Source organism: Aspergillus mulundensis, assembly GCF_003369625.1.
Source record: "Aspergillus mulundensis strain DSM 5745 chromosome Unknown scaffold_13, whole genome shotgun sequence".
NCBI lineage: Eukaryota > Fungi > Ascomycota > Eurotiomycetes > Eurotiales > Aspergillaceae > Aspergillus > Aspergillus mulundensis.
In genome coordinates this window covers 668,868-686,515 of record NW_020797901.1, presented here as the reverse complement: position 1 = coordinate 686,515, position 17,648 = coordinate 668,868, and the positions used below count along the sequence as shown (strand labels likewise).

General features: G+C 51.7%; 7 protein-coding genes across 7 annotated transcripts; 2 read left to right on the top strand and 5 right to left on the bottom strand.

The window, feature by feature from the left end:
• Positions 1-2,401: 2,401 nt before the first annotated feature.
• On the bottom strand, positions 2,402-3,091 carry DSM5745_09818 (uncharacterized protein; the record flags this gene model as incomplete). Its single annotated transcript, XM_026751834.1, has 1 exon — positions 2,402-3,091. One exon carries the CDS (start codon positions 3,089-3,091, stop codon positions 2,402-2,404), a length of 690 nt encoding a protein of 229 aa, XP_026599566.1.
• A 1,021-nt stretch (positions 3,092-4,112) lies between these two features.
• DSM5745_09817 (uncharacterized protein) lies at positions 4,113-4,784 on the bottom strand (the record flags this gene model as incomplete). Its single annotated transcript, XM_026751833.1, has 1 exon — positions 4,113-4,784. The coding sequence occupies one exon, from the start codon at positions 4,782-4,784 to the stop codon at positions 4,113-4,115; it is 672 nt and encodes a 223-aa protein (XP_026599565.1).
• Positions 4,785-5,776: 992 nt separating this feature from the next.
• On the top strand, positions 5,777-6,331 carry DSM5745_09816 (uncharacterized protein; the record flags this gene model as incomplete). Its single annotated transcript, XM_026751832.1, has 1 exon — positions 5,777-6,331. The coding sequence occupies one exon, from the start codon at positions 5,777-5,779 to the stop codon at positions 6,329-6,331; it is 555 nt and encodes a 184-aa protein (XP_026599564.1).
• Positions 6,332-7,274: 943 nt separating this feature from the next.
• On the bottom strand, positions 7,275-7,925 carry DSM5745_09815 (uncharacterized protein; the record flags this gene model as incomplete). Its single annotated transcript, XM_026751831.1, has 1 exon — positions 7,275-7,925. One exon carries the CDS (start codon positions 7,923-7,925, stop codon positions 7,275-7,277), a length of 651 nt encoding a protein of 216 aa, XP_026599563.1.
• Positions 7,926-8,867: 942 nt separating this feature from the next.
• On the bottom strand, positions 8,868-9,644 carry DSM5745_09814 (uncharacterized protein; the record flags this gene model as incomplete). The annotated part of the gene is made up of 1 exon (XM_026751830.1): positions 8,868-9,644. One exon carries the CDS (start codon positions 9,642-9,644, stop codon positions 8,868-8,870), a length of 777 nt encoding a protein of 258 aa, XP_026599562.1.
• Positions 9,645-12,130: 2,486 nt separating this feature from the next.
• Positions 12,131-13,514, bottom strand: DSM5745_09813 (class I SAM-dependent methyltransferase; the record flags this gene model as incomplete). Its single annotated transcript, XM_026751829.1, has 7 exons — positions 12,131-12,719; positions 12,765-12,795; positions 12,841-12,985; positions 13,028-13,067; positions 13,129-13,224; positions 13,269-13,322; positions 13,369-13,514. 7 exons carry the CDS (start codon positions 13,512-13,514, stop codon positions 12,131-12,133), a joined length of 1,101 nt encoding a protein of 366 aa, XP_026599561.1.
• A 3,547-nt stretch (positions 13,515-17,061) lies between these two features.
• Positions 17,062-17,433, top strand: DSM5745_09812 (DUF2406 domain-containing protein; the record flags this gene model as incomplete). Its single annotated transcript, XM_026751828.1, has 3 exons — positions 17,062-17,152; positions 17,197-17,262; positions 17,315-17,433. The coding sequence occupies 3 exons, from the start codon at positions 17,062-17,064 to the stop codon at positions 17,431-17,433; spliced, it is 276 nt and encodes a 91-aa protein (XP_026599560.1).
• Between the last annotated feature and the right edge of the window lie 215 nt (positions 17,434-17,648).

The window sequence follows — 17,648 nt, the reverse complement described above, 5'->3', positions numbered from 1 at the left end:
GAATATATTCTGAGAGGACCCGGACGCACTTGAACCTCAGAGGCTGACTGGCTGTGAGCATTGTTTGTACATCGTCAAGCTTAGGTATCAAAGAATACACGAGGTCGGGTGGTACACCGGAGCTCGGACTCATGCCCGGTTTCATAATTGGAGTCGAGTGTTTACGTGCTGACTTAGTACAGGGTTTGTGCTTAATTTTTGGTGAGTTTGCCTTGGGCTTCAGCTTACTGGGTGAAGCGTATGTTCCTTCTGCCTGGGTTCGGGGCCGAGATTGATTGCTTACTACCATATGTTACTTTATGCAAAGTGCGTATCAATTCGCAGAATATGGGCTCCTTCAAGTGGCATGATGCTCTATCATTATGCGAGACAATATGAGCCCATGCTGAGGTCACTGGCCGGTCAATGAAACCGGGGTGTCCCCGGACACAGCGCAATGAGTGCAGGATGCGGCTGACCCCAATCTACGATTGACCAGTTCGCCACCAATTGTTTCAGCCCGTGGTGTGACGGCTGCAAGGCCTTGCCCGAGAAGAAAAGTGGATATAAACCACTGTATCTTACTGGGTGGGATCAGGGCCCCTGGGCGCTAGAGGCTTGGGCTACTGCACGATAAGCATGGAGAAGCAACTTGTCTCGTGCGCTGGCCCAGTAGGACTTCCCGCGTGTGTCTCCGCCCCTGAACCCCTGTTCTCGCCCCTCCGTGTCCATTGATTCTCAGGCCATCGAGATCCAGGTTTCAGCCGCACAGTGAGACCTCGGCGGCAGTCCGATGGAAGCGCCCAGACAGATCGAGCGCCAAGATGGGCGATGCCTGCGATCAGGCTAGCCCTGTCTCATCCTCAGCCTGACTAAAGGCTTACCTGCATGGTTGTCATGGATCAGCCTATTTCATCGGAGAGGCTCCGGACGCTGGGGCTGGGCAGGAACCAAGCTATAAAGAGCGCACTTCTGCAGACATCTTCCTGCTCTTCTCCTGCAGGACAACAAAACACCACCAATCCAGATCCCATCTATCCTTCACCACCACTCCGCAAAATGAGCCTCCTCACCCTCGCAACCGCCCTACTCTCCCTCACCACCGCCGCAACCTCCCAATCCATAACCCCACCCTCCGGCTGCCCCCTCCCAACCTGGGAAGTCACCACCTTCAACTGGTACAACGGCTCCAAATCCCTCGACTGCATCCACAACGCAGCCGACATCGCCACGAAGGGCTGTCTGTGCGCCGGCACAGGCGGCTGGTGCTCCCCGGACGGCGGCGAAGCCGGGTGCAAAGCGCAAGGCGGGAGCTGGGTGAACGTGTGCTACACGGGCATGCCGAACTACGAGCCGTGGGGGTACGGGCCGGCGCAGCATCTGTCGTTCGAGTTCGCGGACGGCCTGTCCTGCGGCGACCAGTATATCGGGTACCGGGTGCACGATATCGGCAATGGCGAGAGTAACTGCGGGTATGCGGACCGCGGCCAGGGGCGCATTGTTAGCTTCTACGGCACCTCGAATGAGGATGTGTCCACCGGCCGCATGGACTATGTTCTGGGCTCGGGCCATGCGCTGACCTGTGCCAATGGGAGCCGCATCACGTACTCCGGCTCCACGGAGTTCCAGATTAACTGTGTGCATGATGCGTTCTTTAATGCGACTTGTACTGCGGAGCCGTTTGAGATTCCGGTGCTCAGCTATGACTGGGTTTGAGGGTGAGGCTGGATGAGTCACCGCCAAACTAGTTGGTCGCGGAGAACCCAGTACCTACCATACCTACTATGGGAGGTAGGTAGTGTGAATGTGGTTCTTGGCTGGAGGCAGCTGGAGGCAGGGACATGGGGCTGAGAAAAGCTTTACTATGCGCCTTTGTACACGGAATTGAAGGTTCTTTACTGAGTAGAGTCTGCACCTAGATGCTTATACATGAAATGATATGGTATATTTTATGGCGCCTTTATCGTCCGCTCATAGATCATAGCACATTGGCAAACTCCCAGAGCCACCAAGGTGTTGATTCTGTTGCGGTTGTACTTTATATTAAGGTCTGGTGTCATTTGGACAAGCGTTACTGCGCGACGCTTGACGTCTTGGGGAGCCTTGGAGATCAGACAGTGGCTGGGCCGCTGGGCTCTTGAAGGACACGGCGGTTAGGGCTTAGTGATCAGAAATCAAGATCAGGGTCTCCGGGGAAATGGTTGAGTTATCAAAAGAAAATTGTTGCGGACTCTACATCGCTGTCAGGGTGATTAGTACTAAGTCTACTTGAAGGTAAAGAGTATAGAAAAGCATTGCATTTCAAAAAAAGAGTGTAGTTACCAAGGGCTTTTCAGCCTAAAGGCAAATCAACGAGAGAAAATAACACGAAACAATAAACAAGCAAACAGAACCAGCCGAAACCCAACACTCCACCTCACAATTACCACTCCAAGTCAGGCCGGGGGTCAGCCTGGAAGTCCCTGAACAACGTCGAGTCCGACCAATATTCCCCACCGGGGCTCTTCATGGTCTCAATAGCCTCCTCAAGACTCAACTCCTTCCTCTCCTTGGGCGAGGGCCGCCCATGAACGGCATCATAATACGCAAACATCTCAGCAGGAAGGGGCCTCCCATCAACCTGCTGGACGAAGACGCGCCCCTCAAACACGCGAAACTTGGTCATATGCGTCCAGCCCGCATACGCCTCGAAGCGGCGCGCAATACCAAGCCCAAGCTCCGCGTCTGCAACCGTCCGGACATGAAGGTCCTGATCGGGCTGGACGCGAATGATATCGCGGACGAGGGCGCGCCGGATCTCGTGGCGGGTGGCGTCCGTCATGTTTTCGCCGCCGAAGAGCACGTACGCCTGCCAGCTTGCGGCGTCCGGGCTGTAGCCGCAGAGAATGTGCTGGAAGGGCACGTTCATGAATCCGAGATAGCGGGCTATGTCGCTGATCAGGTTGATGGATTCGCTCTGGCGGCCTTGGGCTTGGATTTCGCGCAGGCGGCCTGCTTTGCCTTGGGCTGAGGCCTCCTCGGCCCCTTTTTCGGCGGGGGTTTTGTGGTCCTCTAGTCTGATGGAGGCTGTTAGGATGTGCACGGGCTCGACCTGGGACATCTTGTTAGCCATGGTGGTTGATTTGGTGGACATGGAATACTGCTTGGGTTGATTGGTGGGTTGTAGATGTGAGTTGTTGATTGTTGGTAGATGTGAGTTGTCCACGGTTGGATTGTTGGGAAGATGATGAGTGTGAGAAGAATGGTTGTGAGGGATACGGCGGGATTTCGAGGGCCTTATATGCTTACTGGGTTATAAGGGCTAGAAAGGATTACGAGTCTCTATGTAATAAGTCCCTTCATGTTTTCGAGGGCATAAAGGCATGGTAGAAAATAAAGGGAGTTTTCTTTGTACGAAGCTCTTTTCTGGCTAGTAGGGCATAAAGCTTAGGTCGGTGGTTTCCTTTATGCTAAGGCCTCTCATAGCTATCAGGATATAAAGACCGGCGCGCATTCAGGAAATCTTTTATGCTAGGTACCAGTTGACCCTTTCATGGTTTTGGCCATAAAGGTTAGAAATACTTAAAGCCTAAGCCTTCTTTAAGCTAGGCCCTTTCATGGACACTTATTGCGTTTCATCTAACAGCTACCTCTTATCCCCTGTCTTTTATCCCCTTTATTAGTGCAAGACAAAGACGCTTTAACCTCATTCCAAAACCCTTTGGTTGCAGTTATGATTCAGTGACAGAACCACGTGAGGCGGGCACATTGCTCTATTCCGTCTGATTAGGCGTGGTCTGGTTCATGTTCAAGCCAATACTTTCTTCTACCCTGTGGTTCAATCAGAGTTTGCGAAGGCCATATTGTGGCGAGGGTCAAGTGAGAAAGTTTGGGATACTTGAACTATCTAAAGGATATTATCAGAAAAAATCATGTCAATTCTACACTAGGGCCGAAATGTATGTTACAGTTAGATTAAAGACAAGGCATCATGAATGATAAGAGTGTATATTTCTAACAAATGAGTGTATGTAGCCGTTATAGCGACATAATAGGATAAGTTGAAATTTGTCAACCAACAATCACTGAAAGAGAACCACAGCGCATTGCCCAGCCTCACACAGATGACTATACGAGTGTTCCATATGGAGTCCTCAACCAGTGGCATTTTCCGCACTCGGGGCCTTGATCCTCTCCAGCGCCTCATCCAAACTCAACCCTTTACGCTCCTGCTCCCCGACCGGAAAAGCGTCAGCAAATCTCATGACAGACGACATAAGAGCCGAGTGCTTATGCGCGGCACTTGCATACGCAAACATCTCCCTCATATCCGCCTTCCCATCAACCTGCGTGACAAAGATCGCCCCGTCAAAGATCTCAAGCCTGGTCATGTGTTCCCAATCGGTAGAGTATTTCCAGTCCATGATCAGCGTAAACGGGACATCTGCAGGCGACTTGTAGACAAACTCGTCTCTATCCGGTTTAGCAAAGAAGAGAGCGATCAGTGCTTCCCGAATCTCAGCGCGCGTGGCCTCGGTCATGTCTGGCTGGCCGTACATGACGTAGACCTGCCACATGGGTATACCGTCGGTAACCCGGCAGCCGCAGAAGATCTCTTGGTTGGGGATCTCCTTTGCTTGAAGGTAGCGGGCTATCTGTTCGATGAGCTGGATGGACTTTTTCTGACATCCGCGCTTCTTGGTGGCTTCTATACGCCGGAGGTTGGGACTTGCTTGGGCCTGTGCGAGCTCGGCGCGTTTTTCCTCGCGGGTCTTGCGGCTCTCGAGGTCAATGGTGGCTGTGAGGATGTGAGCTGGTGTCTCCATGGTTGATAGTCTCTATTTCGCAGATTTGAACTGGGTGAGGACGGGGCGTGGGTTGATGGATTGCAGGCAGAGGGGACTTCTGTTGGCTTTATATAGGTAGGCCTATAAACATGAAGGGAATAGCGGTTCTTTGAACTCTTTGTACTGTGTGCTTTCATGATCAGGCAATCAATCATTGTCTGTGGGTTGTCTTCACTTTTTACACGCGATATACAAAGTATGTGACAAAGAAGGCCAGTCAAAGCCTTTGAAAACTGTTAATTTTGCAAATTCCATGGCATTTCTGGCTCTAGGCCGCCATAGATATGCCAACGATCTCTGATCAGCACTGCCTCTAATCCCTTTAGCTTATAGATCCACCTTAGCACGCTACGTAGCTAGCCAGGATAGCGTTCCGGAAACCACCAGACAATTTTATAATATCTATTCTTGTTGACACCTGTAGACTGTTAACTGCCAGCTTTTTTACTCAGCGAGCTTGATACAAGAGCATTATGTATGACAAGAAATTGACGGAGTCGCATAGGTGCCTTATCACTTGGTCCCGATTCTCTTGACTGCCCATCTCGTCGATCTTGAAGTCTGATGCAATCTTTCTTCTTACCATGGGTACTCAAACTTAGTATGGTATGCATTATCTACATTGCTCGATTTAAGAAGGAGTGCATATCTACTAGATAGGCCTATTTATGAAACAATAGGTAGGTGGTAACAAATTATATTGCAGCAAACGAATGTAACTGGCCTCCAGGGCTCTATAACAGAGGAACACATAAGGAAATATCCGAACGAGTGACTCACCTGAAGATCCATGAACCACAATCAACATACTCCTATCTCTTCCCTCTTCCTGCCGCTCCTTAAACCTTCACAAGGCATCAAGCCCGGGGTCAGGTCCCAGCCCTCTCGCGTGAACACTCCAGCATCCCATCGAAGCCGAATTCCTGCATTTTCCTCAGCGTATCAGCAAACGTCAGTTCAGCCCGCTTCTTATGCGTGTGATTAAAGCCACAGCTAACCCTTCTAAAGATTTGCCGGCTGCGACTCCTCGAACCAGCAAGATCATACGCGCACTGCTCAGCCTTCCTCTGCACGTTATCAGACATGAGAACGAACCAGCGTCCATGAACCATCGCCAACCTTGTCTTGTGGTACCAGTGGGTCGGGTACTCCCAGCGCCAGTAGTACTTCGCCGGGCCAGCGCGGAGGCGCTTGACAAGCAGGTCGTATTCCGGCCTGATGCGGAAGAACCGGTTGATCAGCGTGCGGCGAGTCTTTCGACGCAGCTCATCGTCATCGGCCATGTCCTCCTTGCCAAACGCGACGTACAGCTCCCATTGGCCCCGCTCCAGGTAGAAGCCGCAGCACACCTGGAAGGACGTGAAGCCCTTCCCGGTGAGATAGCGGGCGATGTCCGCAATCAGTTGCAGCGACTTCTTCTGGCACCCGAAGCGCTTGATCCAGCTGACCTCGCTGGGTCTGCTGACGATCTTCGCGTCTTCGGCGCGCTTTTCCTCGCCGGTTTTCCGGCTTTCCAGGTCGATTAGACCGGCGAGGACGGTGAACTTACTCATATTGGCGGAGGTGTGGTGCGATTGGTACGCGCAGACCACAGTCGGGTCCAGCCCGGAGTAAACAAACAATCAATCTGGAATTCGATATCGATACCTGTCGTGTACAATGATGATCCATCTTGTGTAACACAGGAAGACTCCTGGCGTTTATATAGACAATAGATTTCTACTAACAATAGCAGACAAAGACAGTAAAGGAACAAGGAATAAAGAATCCCTTTGCTCTAGTGCCTTGTGTGCCCTGATCAATTGTCCTTCATCCCAAGGGTCAGTAAATAGCCCTTTGTTTTATGTCCCTTAATGCCCCTTGAATTGCCGTTGATATCCGCGATATGCCCTTCCCATTCCTTGTCTGCACAAGACAATAGCCTGGTATGCATTGTCTCGATTACAAGGCCTTCTTGTTTGCGATCTTTCTTTCTCCCTATGTGAAAAGGAGGGGCAGGCATGCCTCTCGTCTGGTGAACTGATCGTTGTGCGAATTGCCTAGTTTCGGTCTCGGGTTGTCTCAGTACATGTTTGATCTGTGCTGAGGGGACGTATGATCCAGACCTGCCTCTACAATAACCAGGGAGTGGTCGCATGCTCGGACCCAAATATAGGTGCAGTTGGGGAATGCTTCAGGTTGTGGTTTTAAACATACAAGTGCATTTCTAGAGCAGTATGGGCTATATAAGGTACTAGAAGTTTATACAGATTAAAACTCTCGACACTTTGAAGTCTTACTACCCTACTTAGTTTACAAGGCGATATTGTTCAAGTGTTATTTATATAGCACATAAAACAGATTATATTGCTGATAAAGAGATAACTAGGCAGGTCTTACATGACGCCGGCCTTAAAACAGAGAGCTCAACATAGAAAGCAACAAACGGTGTGCCTCAACCTCTCACTCACGCTGACCATCACCATCCACTCACTCCTCCGACGTCGTCTGCTTCATCTTCTCCAACGCCTCCTCCAGCGTCAGATCAGCTCGCTGCTGCCCCTTCCCAGTGGGAATAATAGCATAAAGCATGTTCGAAACCCGACTAAGCCAACCCGGAGAGGCGGACTCGCCCTGATTCATCGCCTTACGAAGCGCCCGCCCCTCAACGAGATCCCAACGTTCTCCATCCCGCCCCAAAACAAAGTGCTGGCCATTGTACATCGCCAGCTTCGACACATGCGCCCAGCCCTTGGTTTCCCAAGACGCCGTCAGGCGCCAGGGGAAGTCCCGAAGCCCGGTGACCGCGTGCGCCGCGTCCGGCGCATTGCCGTGCAGGAACGTATCCGCGATTTCTTTGCGGAATTTGCGGATCTCTTCGTCTGTCATGGCGATCTTGTCCGGCTTCTCCAGCAAAATGAGAACCTGCCACTTCTGCTCCTTGGTTCGGAGGCCGCTGTAGATGCAGTATGCGCCGATTCCGTGCTCTGGGAGCTCGAGGTAGCGGGCGATTTCTCCCATTAGCTCGATGGATTTGCGCTGGCAGGTGCGCTCTTTGGTGGCGTTGCCGGTTTGGGTCCCGCTGGTTTCGAGGTCGACGGTTGCCGATAGGATGTAGGATTTATATCCGTTCTTGGACATTTTGTTGGTGGTGGGGGTTGGAATTGGTGGGAATGGTATTAGAGATTGCTGAGTCGATGGATCTCTGTGAGGTTGAGTGGTTGATGATCAGATAGAGCAAAGCTTCTGGTCTCTTAAATAGTCATCATGGCGTTGACACTATGAAGGCAACATAAAGGCGCTTTGTGTTGGTAAAGCCCTTTCTTTGTTGGACGGCAATTATTCTCTTTCGGGGTGTCATGGGCTTTGCCTCGCGTTTGTCCAAGGTTAAAGGCCGCATAGAGAGTGTAGATGGTGGCAATTCTTGCGCTTTTTCATGGTAAATTGTCTTCTTTCAAGCTCTTTCCCTTTGCGACTACAAGGCCCGTTTCTATCACAGCTTTATCACACAACATCAAAGGCTCTTGCCATTAATTCATTCAGTCGTTTTTCCCTTGTCTGTAATGTGCCAGTCAGCAATCCCCCCTTTATGCCTATCAATCAGACCATGGCCAAATTCAAGTTTCTCAATGAACGTAACCTAGTGTGCTTGGTGGTCGAGATTCCAGTCTATAATATCCATTCGTCCAAGGACACTTGTAGAAACAGCACTAGGCTCGTTCGTCGACGTTAATAGCTACTTGGGTACTATCGCGTCTGGCATACACTGGAGACAACAGCGCCGCCACTTCTTCTCAGGCTTCACTGAGAGATTCAAGTGCAGGTTCCACAGTTGGAGTGGCTCAAGGCTACTAGATTAATTTACAGGACAGTAGATGTCTTACTAGAAATAAAATGAAAGTCATAAAAGAATTTGTATTAGAGCAGACAAATAACAATATGCAGTCATCACGACTTGCCGCGTCGACTTCACAAATAAGATTAAAATAAACGAATGACTCTAATAAAGCAGGCCCCAGGCAAACCCGAGCCTAGAACTCTTAACGTCACTACAGACCACCCTCAGCCAGATCAGCCATTGATTCAGTGGTCAAGATCGTCATACTCAGGTAGCTGGAGCCCATCCCCACATTCAGAATCCAGCAACTCGTCCGCACTCGGCCCCTTCATCTTCTCGAGCACCTGATCCAGCGTCATAAGCTGCAAATTCTCATCAGTCTGCGCCTCAGCACTCGGCGCGATCTTCGAAAGCACCTTGGAAAAGAAGCCAGGACCACCCTCAAACCAGCTAGGCACATAATCCGGGCCACGCGGGCGCACCCTAGGCCGCAACCACTGCATGTGCCCATCTTTCCCTTCCTTAACGGTGTGCGGTATGCCACTAATCATCTCCAGCCGCGACATATAAGCCCACCCCTTCGGCCTCATCCAATGCAGAATAAGACGGAACGGGAGCTTGCCGAAGCGGTCAACAGTGAGATCCCTATCAGGCCGGCCATCCAGGAACTTCGAGATAACTTCAAGCTTGATACTTATGCGTTGCGCATTTGCCATCTTCGGCATGAAGAAGCCAATGTACACCTGCCATTTCTTCTCGGGGACCCGGTACCCGCAGAAGATCCAATAGTGCCGGATGTTTTGGTCTGCGAAGTGCCGCGCGACCTCTTCGATCAGTTGGACGGATTTCTGGCGGCACCCGCGTTGCTGGATGGTTTCGAAGTCGGCGTCCTCGTCTTCCTCGAGGGCGTCTATGTAGTAGTCGCGCTCGGCTGATTTGACGCAGTCGCTCTTTCGGTTTTCGAGGTCGATTGAGGCTGTGAGGATTTGCATGGGGTGGTTGCTTAGCTTTGTAGGTGCCATTTTGGCGGTTTTGTGGTTGGGACGAGGGATTGGTGCTGAGTGTTGTTTTCTGACTTGAGGTCGGTGGACTGAGGTCGGTGGACTTAGGTCAGATGGAAATCGCTTAGCTGGGTTTCTGGGAGAAAGGACGGGATTCTTGACATTGATATATCCATCAGGGGATAAAGACATCGAATGGGCGATGATCTCTAAGCTCTTTCATGGTGATAATGCCCTTCAATAAGGAGTCTGCTTTCAAGTTCTTTATCCTGTCTAAATGACATTGCCTTTCGTCCTTGCAGTTGCCTTTCATGAATAAGAATGCCCGAAGTGAAAGAATGTGCTAGTCACTACCTAAGGTTTCTAGCCCCCGTAACACCAACTGTTTGAACTGAAGCCCATCTAAGGACCGCACACTGTGTGCCCAGCCTCGAATAAGCTCAAAGACTGGGAATACTGCATGTCAAGAGCTGAGTTGTGTTAGGTTGAATAAAGTGAACCAGTACTTGTTTTACATTTCGCTCCGAGGCGAGCCTCTTGATGTTATTTACGTACTCAGTTCATGATATATGAGACCAGGGATTCAGGGATCTGTTTACATATTACAGAGCTGGAGGGTTTGGCTGAATTGTAAGCCTAGGTGCGAAATGGTTAAACAGGAGCTTTCGACCTCCTAGAACACAGTATACAATGGCAATTTAACTATATCAAACGCGAAAAATGTTCAAGCGGCACCTAGAGTGTCCAAATAACCAAGATAGATGCACAACAACAAGTTTACACAATGTAGAGGCAAGATACACACCCAAGAGCACCTGATCCACCATGGCCCCCTGCATATACTATACCATTTCTTAGGGACAACTCCGCCATGAAGTGCGGGGTAGCCTCAGCAACATGCGCCAATACACACACCTACCCCTTTCAAATCCCCCTTGATTCCGTTAATAAGGCTTCGAATTGCTCTTTCTGTTGCAGTAAAGCTTTACTCCGGTCCATATATGGCGACGGACCCAACTCTACCAGACGACGAAGCCATCACGGCCCCAATCCCCACAGTGGACTTGACTGCCGAGGACCGAACTAGACGTACGCAAGCAGAAGACATCACCCACTTTGTTGTTCAGTACGTTGTGTACTCTTTTTTTCTCGGTGGGGTGGGAACTGATTATGTGCGCCAGATTGGCCGACAAGCGCTTCGACGCCGTAATGCGAAAGGCAGCAGGCGTTTCTTACGACTTCAATAAACCCTGGCCATATTGGTTCTTTCTTGGCAAGATTCTCTCCCAGGCTTTCTATAGCAGCAGCAAAAGCCTTGAATGGTTGAACTCGGTCCGCGTCCATACTCGTGAATTTATAGCCTTTTCCAATGTGGCCTACTAGGACATTCCTGTTCGGACAGCACATGGTGCCAGTACAGGCTCAGGAGAGCGAAGCGCAGAGGCATTTCCACTCTTAAATGCTGGTGCGGGTGGGAAGAGACACCTTGTGGTGGTTGAGGTTGACATCCCCAAGCCGCAACCAGGCGAGAACCTCAAGGTCTTCTGGAAGCCCGCACGGGCTCTTATACGCCAGAGAGTAGAGGAATGTGGGTGTTCTGTTTCTAGAGTGTGTATGTGCTTTGACTGACCTGCTCTTGTAGGGCTAGATTATGCTGCCGCGAACCCGGTGACATAGTCGCAGATGGGAGGACAACAAGAACAACTTGGGCCGTTACCCTGTCATTGTGTGTTTCTTGGTAGCCATGGAGCTAGGGTCTCGATTCCATCAGTTATCCCTGCGTTGGATATGTTTGGTGACATTGCCCGACCGTGATTGATGCTCTGCGAAACAACCAAAGAGGAAGTGCTGGTGAGAAATATATATCCGCACTCCAACAAGCGGAGGTGATATTTTGTGGGCGGTAATAACCAACTTCGATGCGCCGACCCACCTAAAAAACCTATACTAGCAAGATAATGGCAGTACGCGACTATGGTCTCTGAGTCAGTTAGCTATCTATCCTCAAAAACCGTAGATTTATAGATGAGCACGCGTTTATCTTGATGTGGATGTTGATTTGAGCTTGCGATATTTTCTCTTTTATGTTAGTTTAGCGCACATTTTCATCAACAGGCAAGGTGGCCGAGCGGTCTAAGGCGCGCGGTTAAGGTATCTAGTCAGAACCTCTTCTTGATCTCATCAAGTTTCCGCGTCATTAATTTGGCGTGGGTTCGAATCCCACCCTTGTCATATTTTTTTTTCTCAACTCTTTTCGGCTTGACCACCCACCCACCTACCCCAGAACGACTTTCTCTGCCTGCCTGCATTTTGTTTGTTCATACTGGACAGATAGACCCACGACATCCGGCCAATCTGATATGAAAATATTAATAAAGTACATCCAATTTTGTACTATCCCTCTCCATGGTCGACAGGCTAATTAAACATGCATTTCGCTCGGACGACAACACCAACTCAACCTCACAATCCAACAACCGTCGGGAGCCATACGTAAGTAAGGTCGGTTACTCCGGCTTCTGCCCATAAATCACATGCACCTTCGTATAGAGATGCATACTCATATCCTTCAGCTCCGCCCGAATCCCCGCAACCAGCACCTCAATCTCCGGCCTCTGCCACCCGAGCACCCTCGTAAAAAGCGCATAGCAGTACGTCGGCATCGCCTCAAACATATTAAGCTGGTGGTAGCGCCCGAGCTCCTTCATCTTGGGGTCCTTCGCCCACGGGCTCTGCGGCAATTTATACGTTTCCTCGGTGACGTTGACGAAGCCCGCTTTTTCGAGCCGCTCGCGCCACGTATGCGTTGTGTTCATGTCCTTTCCGAACTTCTTGGACGCGGCGTGTAGGTTTTCCACGACGGAGCGCATGCACTTTGCGCGCAGGTGTGTTTCGTCGTCGCTGTAGGAGTTTACGTCGAACGAGGAGATCTCGAACCACCCGCCCGGCTTTAGCGACTTGAAGGCTTCGCTGAAGACGTGGTTGTGGTCGCGGATGGAGCCTTCGAGTTCGCGGCCGTGGATGAAGTCGAAGGGTTGGCTGTAGGACCAGGTGAGTTCGAAGTCGTCGACTTCGAAGCGGCAGTTTGGTGGGATCCTGGGCTGTTAGTATGGTAAAGGTGAGAGGGGTGAGGGCTTGTACCAGGATGGTTGGATGGGGCTGAGGTCGTTTCCTGGGGTTGTTAGATGCGGCGGCGTAGTGGGAGATGGTGGCCTACCGATGACTTCGGTCTCCGGGTGTTCGTCTGCGAAATCTATCGCCCATATCCCCGTCCCCGTCCCGATATCTAATACCCGCGCTGGGTTCTTTATCGGTGCTCGTTGGAGTTCGCCTTGGAGGAGCATGCGGTAGATGTGGTGGGTCTGTTGGTGTCAATTGCTGTCTAGTCCTAGTCGCTGTCGCACTAACCAGGTCGAGTCGATCTTGTTCTTGTTCGTCATTCGGCTGTCCGAGTAGTCATTAGAGATGTTCAACCCTAGCATGACGCAATGCGACATCGGCGTACCAAGACGTATTCCCCTTCATGATATGAGTGATATCGGCGACCGTTCTGGAGGCGTTAACTGCGTTCGACGCAACAGCTGAAGGATGTACCTCGTATCTGGGACAGTTAGTGATGTTAGATTGAGAGGGGGAGCGATGTACGTGTAGTTCATGGCGCTGGAAGTGATGCTCGTCGTATAGCTGGCGTCGCCCAGCCTGAGAGAGTTAGCGACAATGCTAGTCCTGGAAACCAGCAACCCACGAGCTCTGATATGAAGAGTCATTGTCATCAAAGGTCTGCGAGTGAGTGTTAGGCTCGGCAAAGCCATAGATGGAGGTTAAAAGAGGACCAACATCGGGCTCGATTAACTCTTGAGAGTCGGGCTCGACGTGTTCCGAGTCTGCCATGGATGCGACCGGGGAATAATGACCGTAAAAAAGAAGCAAAGGCAGTCAATGCCGATAGAATTAATTAGAATATTAAAAGTGGCGATAAAAGGCGATAAGATGGTCGCGGGCTGGAGAGAATAACAGAAGAGAAAAGCGGCCGAGGTTTGGTCTTAAAGGCAGGACAGTCAGCCCCCCATGCGACACAGCCGTTAAGGAAGGGAGTTACGCACTAGCACCAGGGCTATTGTGCTGGCTTTCCAGTCTCTAGTGTGTGTCCAAGACGGCCTGACTGCAGGCTCTGCCGTCCAGTGTCCACGAATCGTCGATCGTGCGCTGAAGGATTCGACTGACGGGATCCTGCGTCTGCTGCTGCACTGCGTTGCAGATTCGGCACTTTTGTCTCAGACTGGCCTCGAGTATGAATATGCTCCGACGGGAGTACGGAGGCGGACGGGACGATTCTGTAGGCTGATCCTTGACTCCTGAGAGAATCAATCGATCATCACGAACCCACCTGTCAAGGTGAGAGCGGATCTCAGGCGCCGTTCGGCCCGCCAGACCTGGAGATCCTCGACCGTGGTACTTGTGCATGACTAATGCCTTTGTCTTTGTCTGCTGCTCTTCTTGAAGTCATCGCGACTCCTCCGTTGCCCCATGTGAGACTCGGCAATGACTGTGGAACAGAGACAGCCTCGTGTTTGACAGATCACATTTGTGTCACTGACAGTTGCCACGCTGAATGCCCCGCATCGCTTTCCCTCCGCATCCAAGCGAGACCACTCACGTTGGATTTGATCGAGGGCCATCCCTACGGAGTACACTTGCCGGCGATAGAGTGCCAATCGCACTGTGTTGCAGAAATCTTCGCCCCCTCGTGTTTGCTGATTTCCCTCGCCTCGCAGGTCTGGTCGGCAATGCAGCATGCAGGCGACACTTCGGGGAGGACCATTGGGAGCACAGTTCCCCGCCAAGGGCAATCTGGAGTGATTTTCCTGCAGAAGCCGCTGGCCAGTGACAGAGGCTCGTTGTCTCACTAGATCGCTAATGCTGGCTTCCCATGTGGCAGCGGGGTTCGGCTAGGCTGGGTGCTAGTCTTGGTCTTGCTCGATCAGGCAGGAGCTCTATACCGTAGTCCCGGCCGCACATGAGCATCATGCTTGGACTTGATCAGGTATAACAATCCACACTTGATTACCATATCAGTTGCTACAGCACCACTCATGAGCATGCCTACGGGAGTACGGAGGATAGGAACCTCGGCTGGTCCCGGATCGATGACGATGCTGGTCTTGGCACACGGGATGCACGTGACCTCGTATTCCGATGGGCGAGACTCTCCCACCCGCTCCCCTCGTCAAGTTATCCCGCATCATAACGCTCCTTAGCACCTTTTCTGTTCGACTCATGCTACTCTGACCCCGCAGCTCAATGCCTGGACTCCCTGGGGATACCCCGCCTGCCATTGCGGTCTTCAGCATTGCGCTAAAGTGAACCATTCCAACGTTCCAATCGAGCCTCGACTTCCTCATTTTCGACCTCCTCGATCCACGCCGGAATCATCGACCGCTATTTGAGTGGCCAACAAAGATACAATGGGGCCTAACCGTCCAACATGTCTCTGTTATTATCCGCGAAAAGTCCGACGACCATTTGCAGCGCTAAAGTTCAGCTACCAATCGATTGGAAACGGTGACTACACACGCGCCAGACTCGACTAGCCGCGAGTTAGACGACCCATCTCCTCCGATATTCTTTTGTCCTCGTCCCTTACCTCGTTCGCGTCATCGCGCCCGACCGAGACTCATAAATAATTTCCCGGTCCCGAGCGAATGGCCATCGAAGTCAGACAATACCGTTCGCACCGTCTACCGGCCTCATGCAGAGCCCGTGAACAAGCATCGCCTCCGATCGCTCGAGGACGACCATTTCGGATTGAAGGGCGCTCGGGCTCAATAAGCTTTGCAATTGGGAATGGCATTGAAGGGAAGAGACGTCGAGCACCCGACGTCGGAAATAAACCGTCTTCCCTGCTCCTCGCACCCACCTTCGATCGAACTTCGGAGTCTACCCTAGGTATCCGCAAGTCTTCGACACAACGCCTTTGAATCTAGAAGAGAACACGGACTTCCGCTTTTCGATCGCGATGCATCGATATCGGCGAAGACGCCAGATAGGACTCCGCGTACGGGAATCTGGGTCGGAATATACAAGCGGTGATGTTTGTGAGGAACCTAATGCTGGAGTCAAGCGCTCCGCATCGATAGCGTGTCCACGTGCGGAAGTTGGGATGTTTTTGATATGGAGGCGGTTAGACTGGGTTGGCGAGGGCAACTCCAATGACTGAACGGACTTTCATGTTCGCCAACACGACTTTAGGGCGATAAAGTCGGGATGCCGATGAAAGCTCGGTGGACAGGAGCGAATAGGTCGGATCTCAAGCCGGAGTGAGCACCGGTCGGGATCCTGCAAATCGCCGCTCAGATCCTCGGCCGATCGGCGAACCGCTCATATGAGAGTCGACGACTCCACGACAGCCCGTTCGAACGTCGCAACGACAATCTGCATAGCTTCGCACGATAGGGACAAGAAAGATGAATAGGGGCGATTCGAGGTGACTATGCTTGTGCCATCATGCCATGCTTAGATGAGGTCTTCGGATGGTTGATTACCGCTGTCGCACTCCTTGATTAGGCGATGACGTTAACAAGGGGTTATGATATGAGCAGCGCGCCGGAGAGGTCTCACTTGTGAAGGATCAGGAGTCGAGGAACAGTATGCAGTGGACTGAACGTCCCCTCCCATCCCCACGATCGTGGGGAGCTTCCACTAGAATGTCTCGGATGCACGGAGGAGTTGTATCCCACAGGGGCGCAGTTCGCTTCAAGCCACCTCGAACCTCGGTCAATGCAACGTTCATGATTCGTGATGGCCCTCTGCACTGGATCAGCGAAAGTTCACACCTAGTTTCCGAATTGCAAAGATTGAATGTACGGGTTGGTGATTGACAGCGCCTCGGCGATTACTTCCCGAAAAGAACGCTACCGGCACTTACTCCGACATTGAGTTGAGTCCCGGTTGCCAACGAACTCCCGTGGGTCCTTGAAGAATAATAGAATCCATTCAGTCAGGGGCATCTGAGTCTCCGCGATTTCATGATTCAAACTCACTGCATTCGATTGTGGCAAGCTTCGCCGCATTCCAGGCCGCGTTCATCGATCAGCCGACCGCAAGAATGCCACGAGAACACTATGGTAAACATGGATGCCTGATGCGTTGCATTTTTCCTGGCTTGGTCACTGCTTGCGTGGCTGCGGTCCAGTCGATCATCGATGATTGGCTGCCGATCCGCGGCTAAGCCTCGCCTCGCTGCATTAGTCGAAGCTTGGCAGATTCCAGCCAACGGAACGCTGAGGCGCTGTTCGATCCTATTCCGGCCGCGTCACTGAAGGCTCCCTCGCTCAATGCAGACAGTTGCCATGTCGCGAGCAGAAGGTGCGCTCAAGGGACTTATATGGGTGGTCTCAGGCACCGCAATGTCTCTACCAGCAAAGCCAGACCCTTGACAATGCCGCGCTCTCTGGCATCCTCGAGCTCAGACAAGAGCGACAAGTCCAAGACCTCGCAGGCCTCGTCCTCGGCCAAGTCGGATGAGCTAGGTACGTGGCACCCCTGAATCAAGGAACTGTCCTAACCTGCCTAGTTACCGGAGATGCGCCCGTCTCGCTCGGTGGCATACAACATCTTGATCGACATGGCAAGGTGATCAGTACGTTTCCAAGACAGCATGCCTTCACTGCTATACTGACATCAGACTGCAGCCGATCCAGACCGGTCGAACCCAACTCGCCCTCGATTGGAGCGGCCCCTCGACACACTTCGCGGCTTCGAGGACGCCATCAGAAAAGCACGGCGGGGACACCCACAACCCACCACCTAATGAGAGTCGGTGTGGAGATGTTTAAACTTTGATTCTGCGCTGTTATTTTTGGCCGGGCCGGTAGACTATTATCCCCTGTGGCCTTAGTCCAATAAACTTGTTTACAATGATACGATGCTGCCTGCTTGAGGTCTCGAAATAGAGCTCGGAAATAAACAGATCCACTCGGCCAAAATTGCGCTTGCGCCGGGACGCGTCAGCCACAGTTTTATATA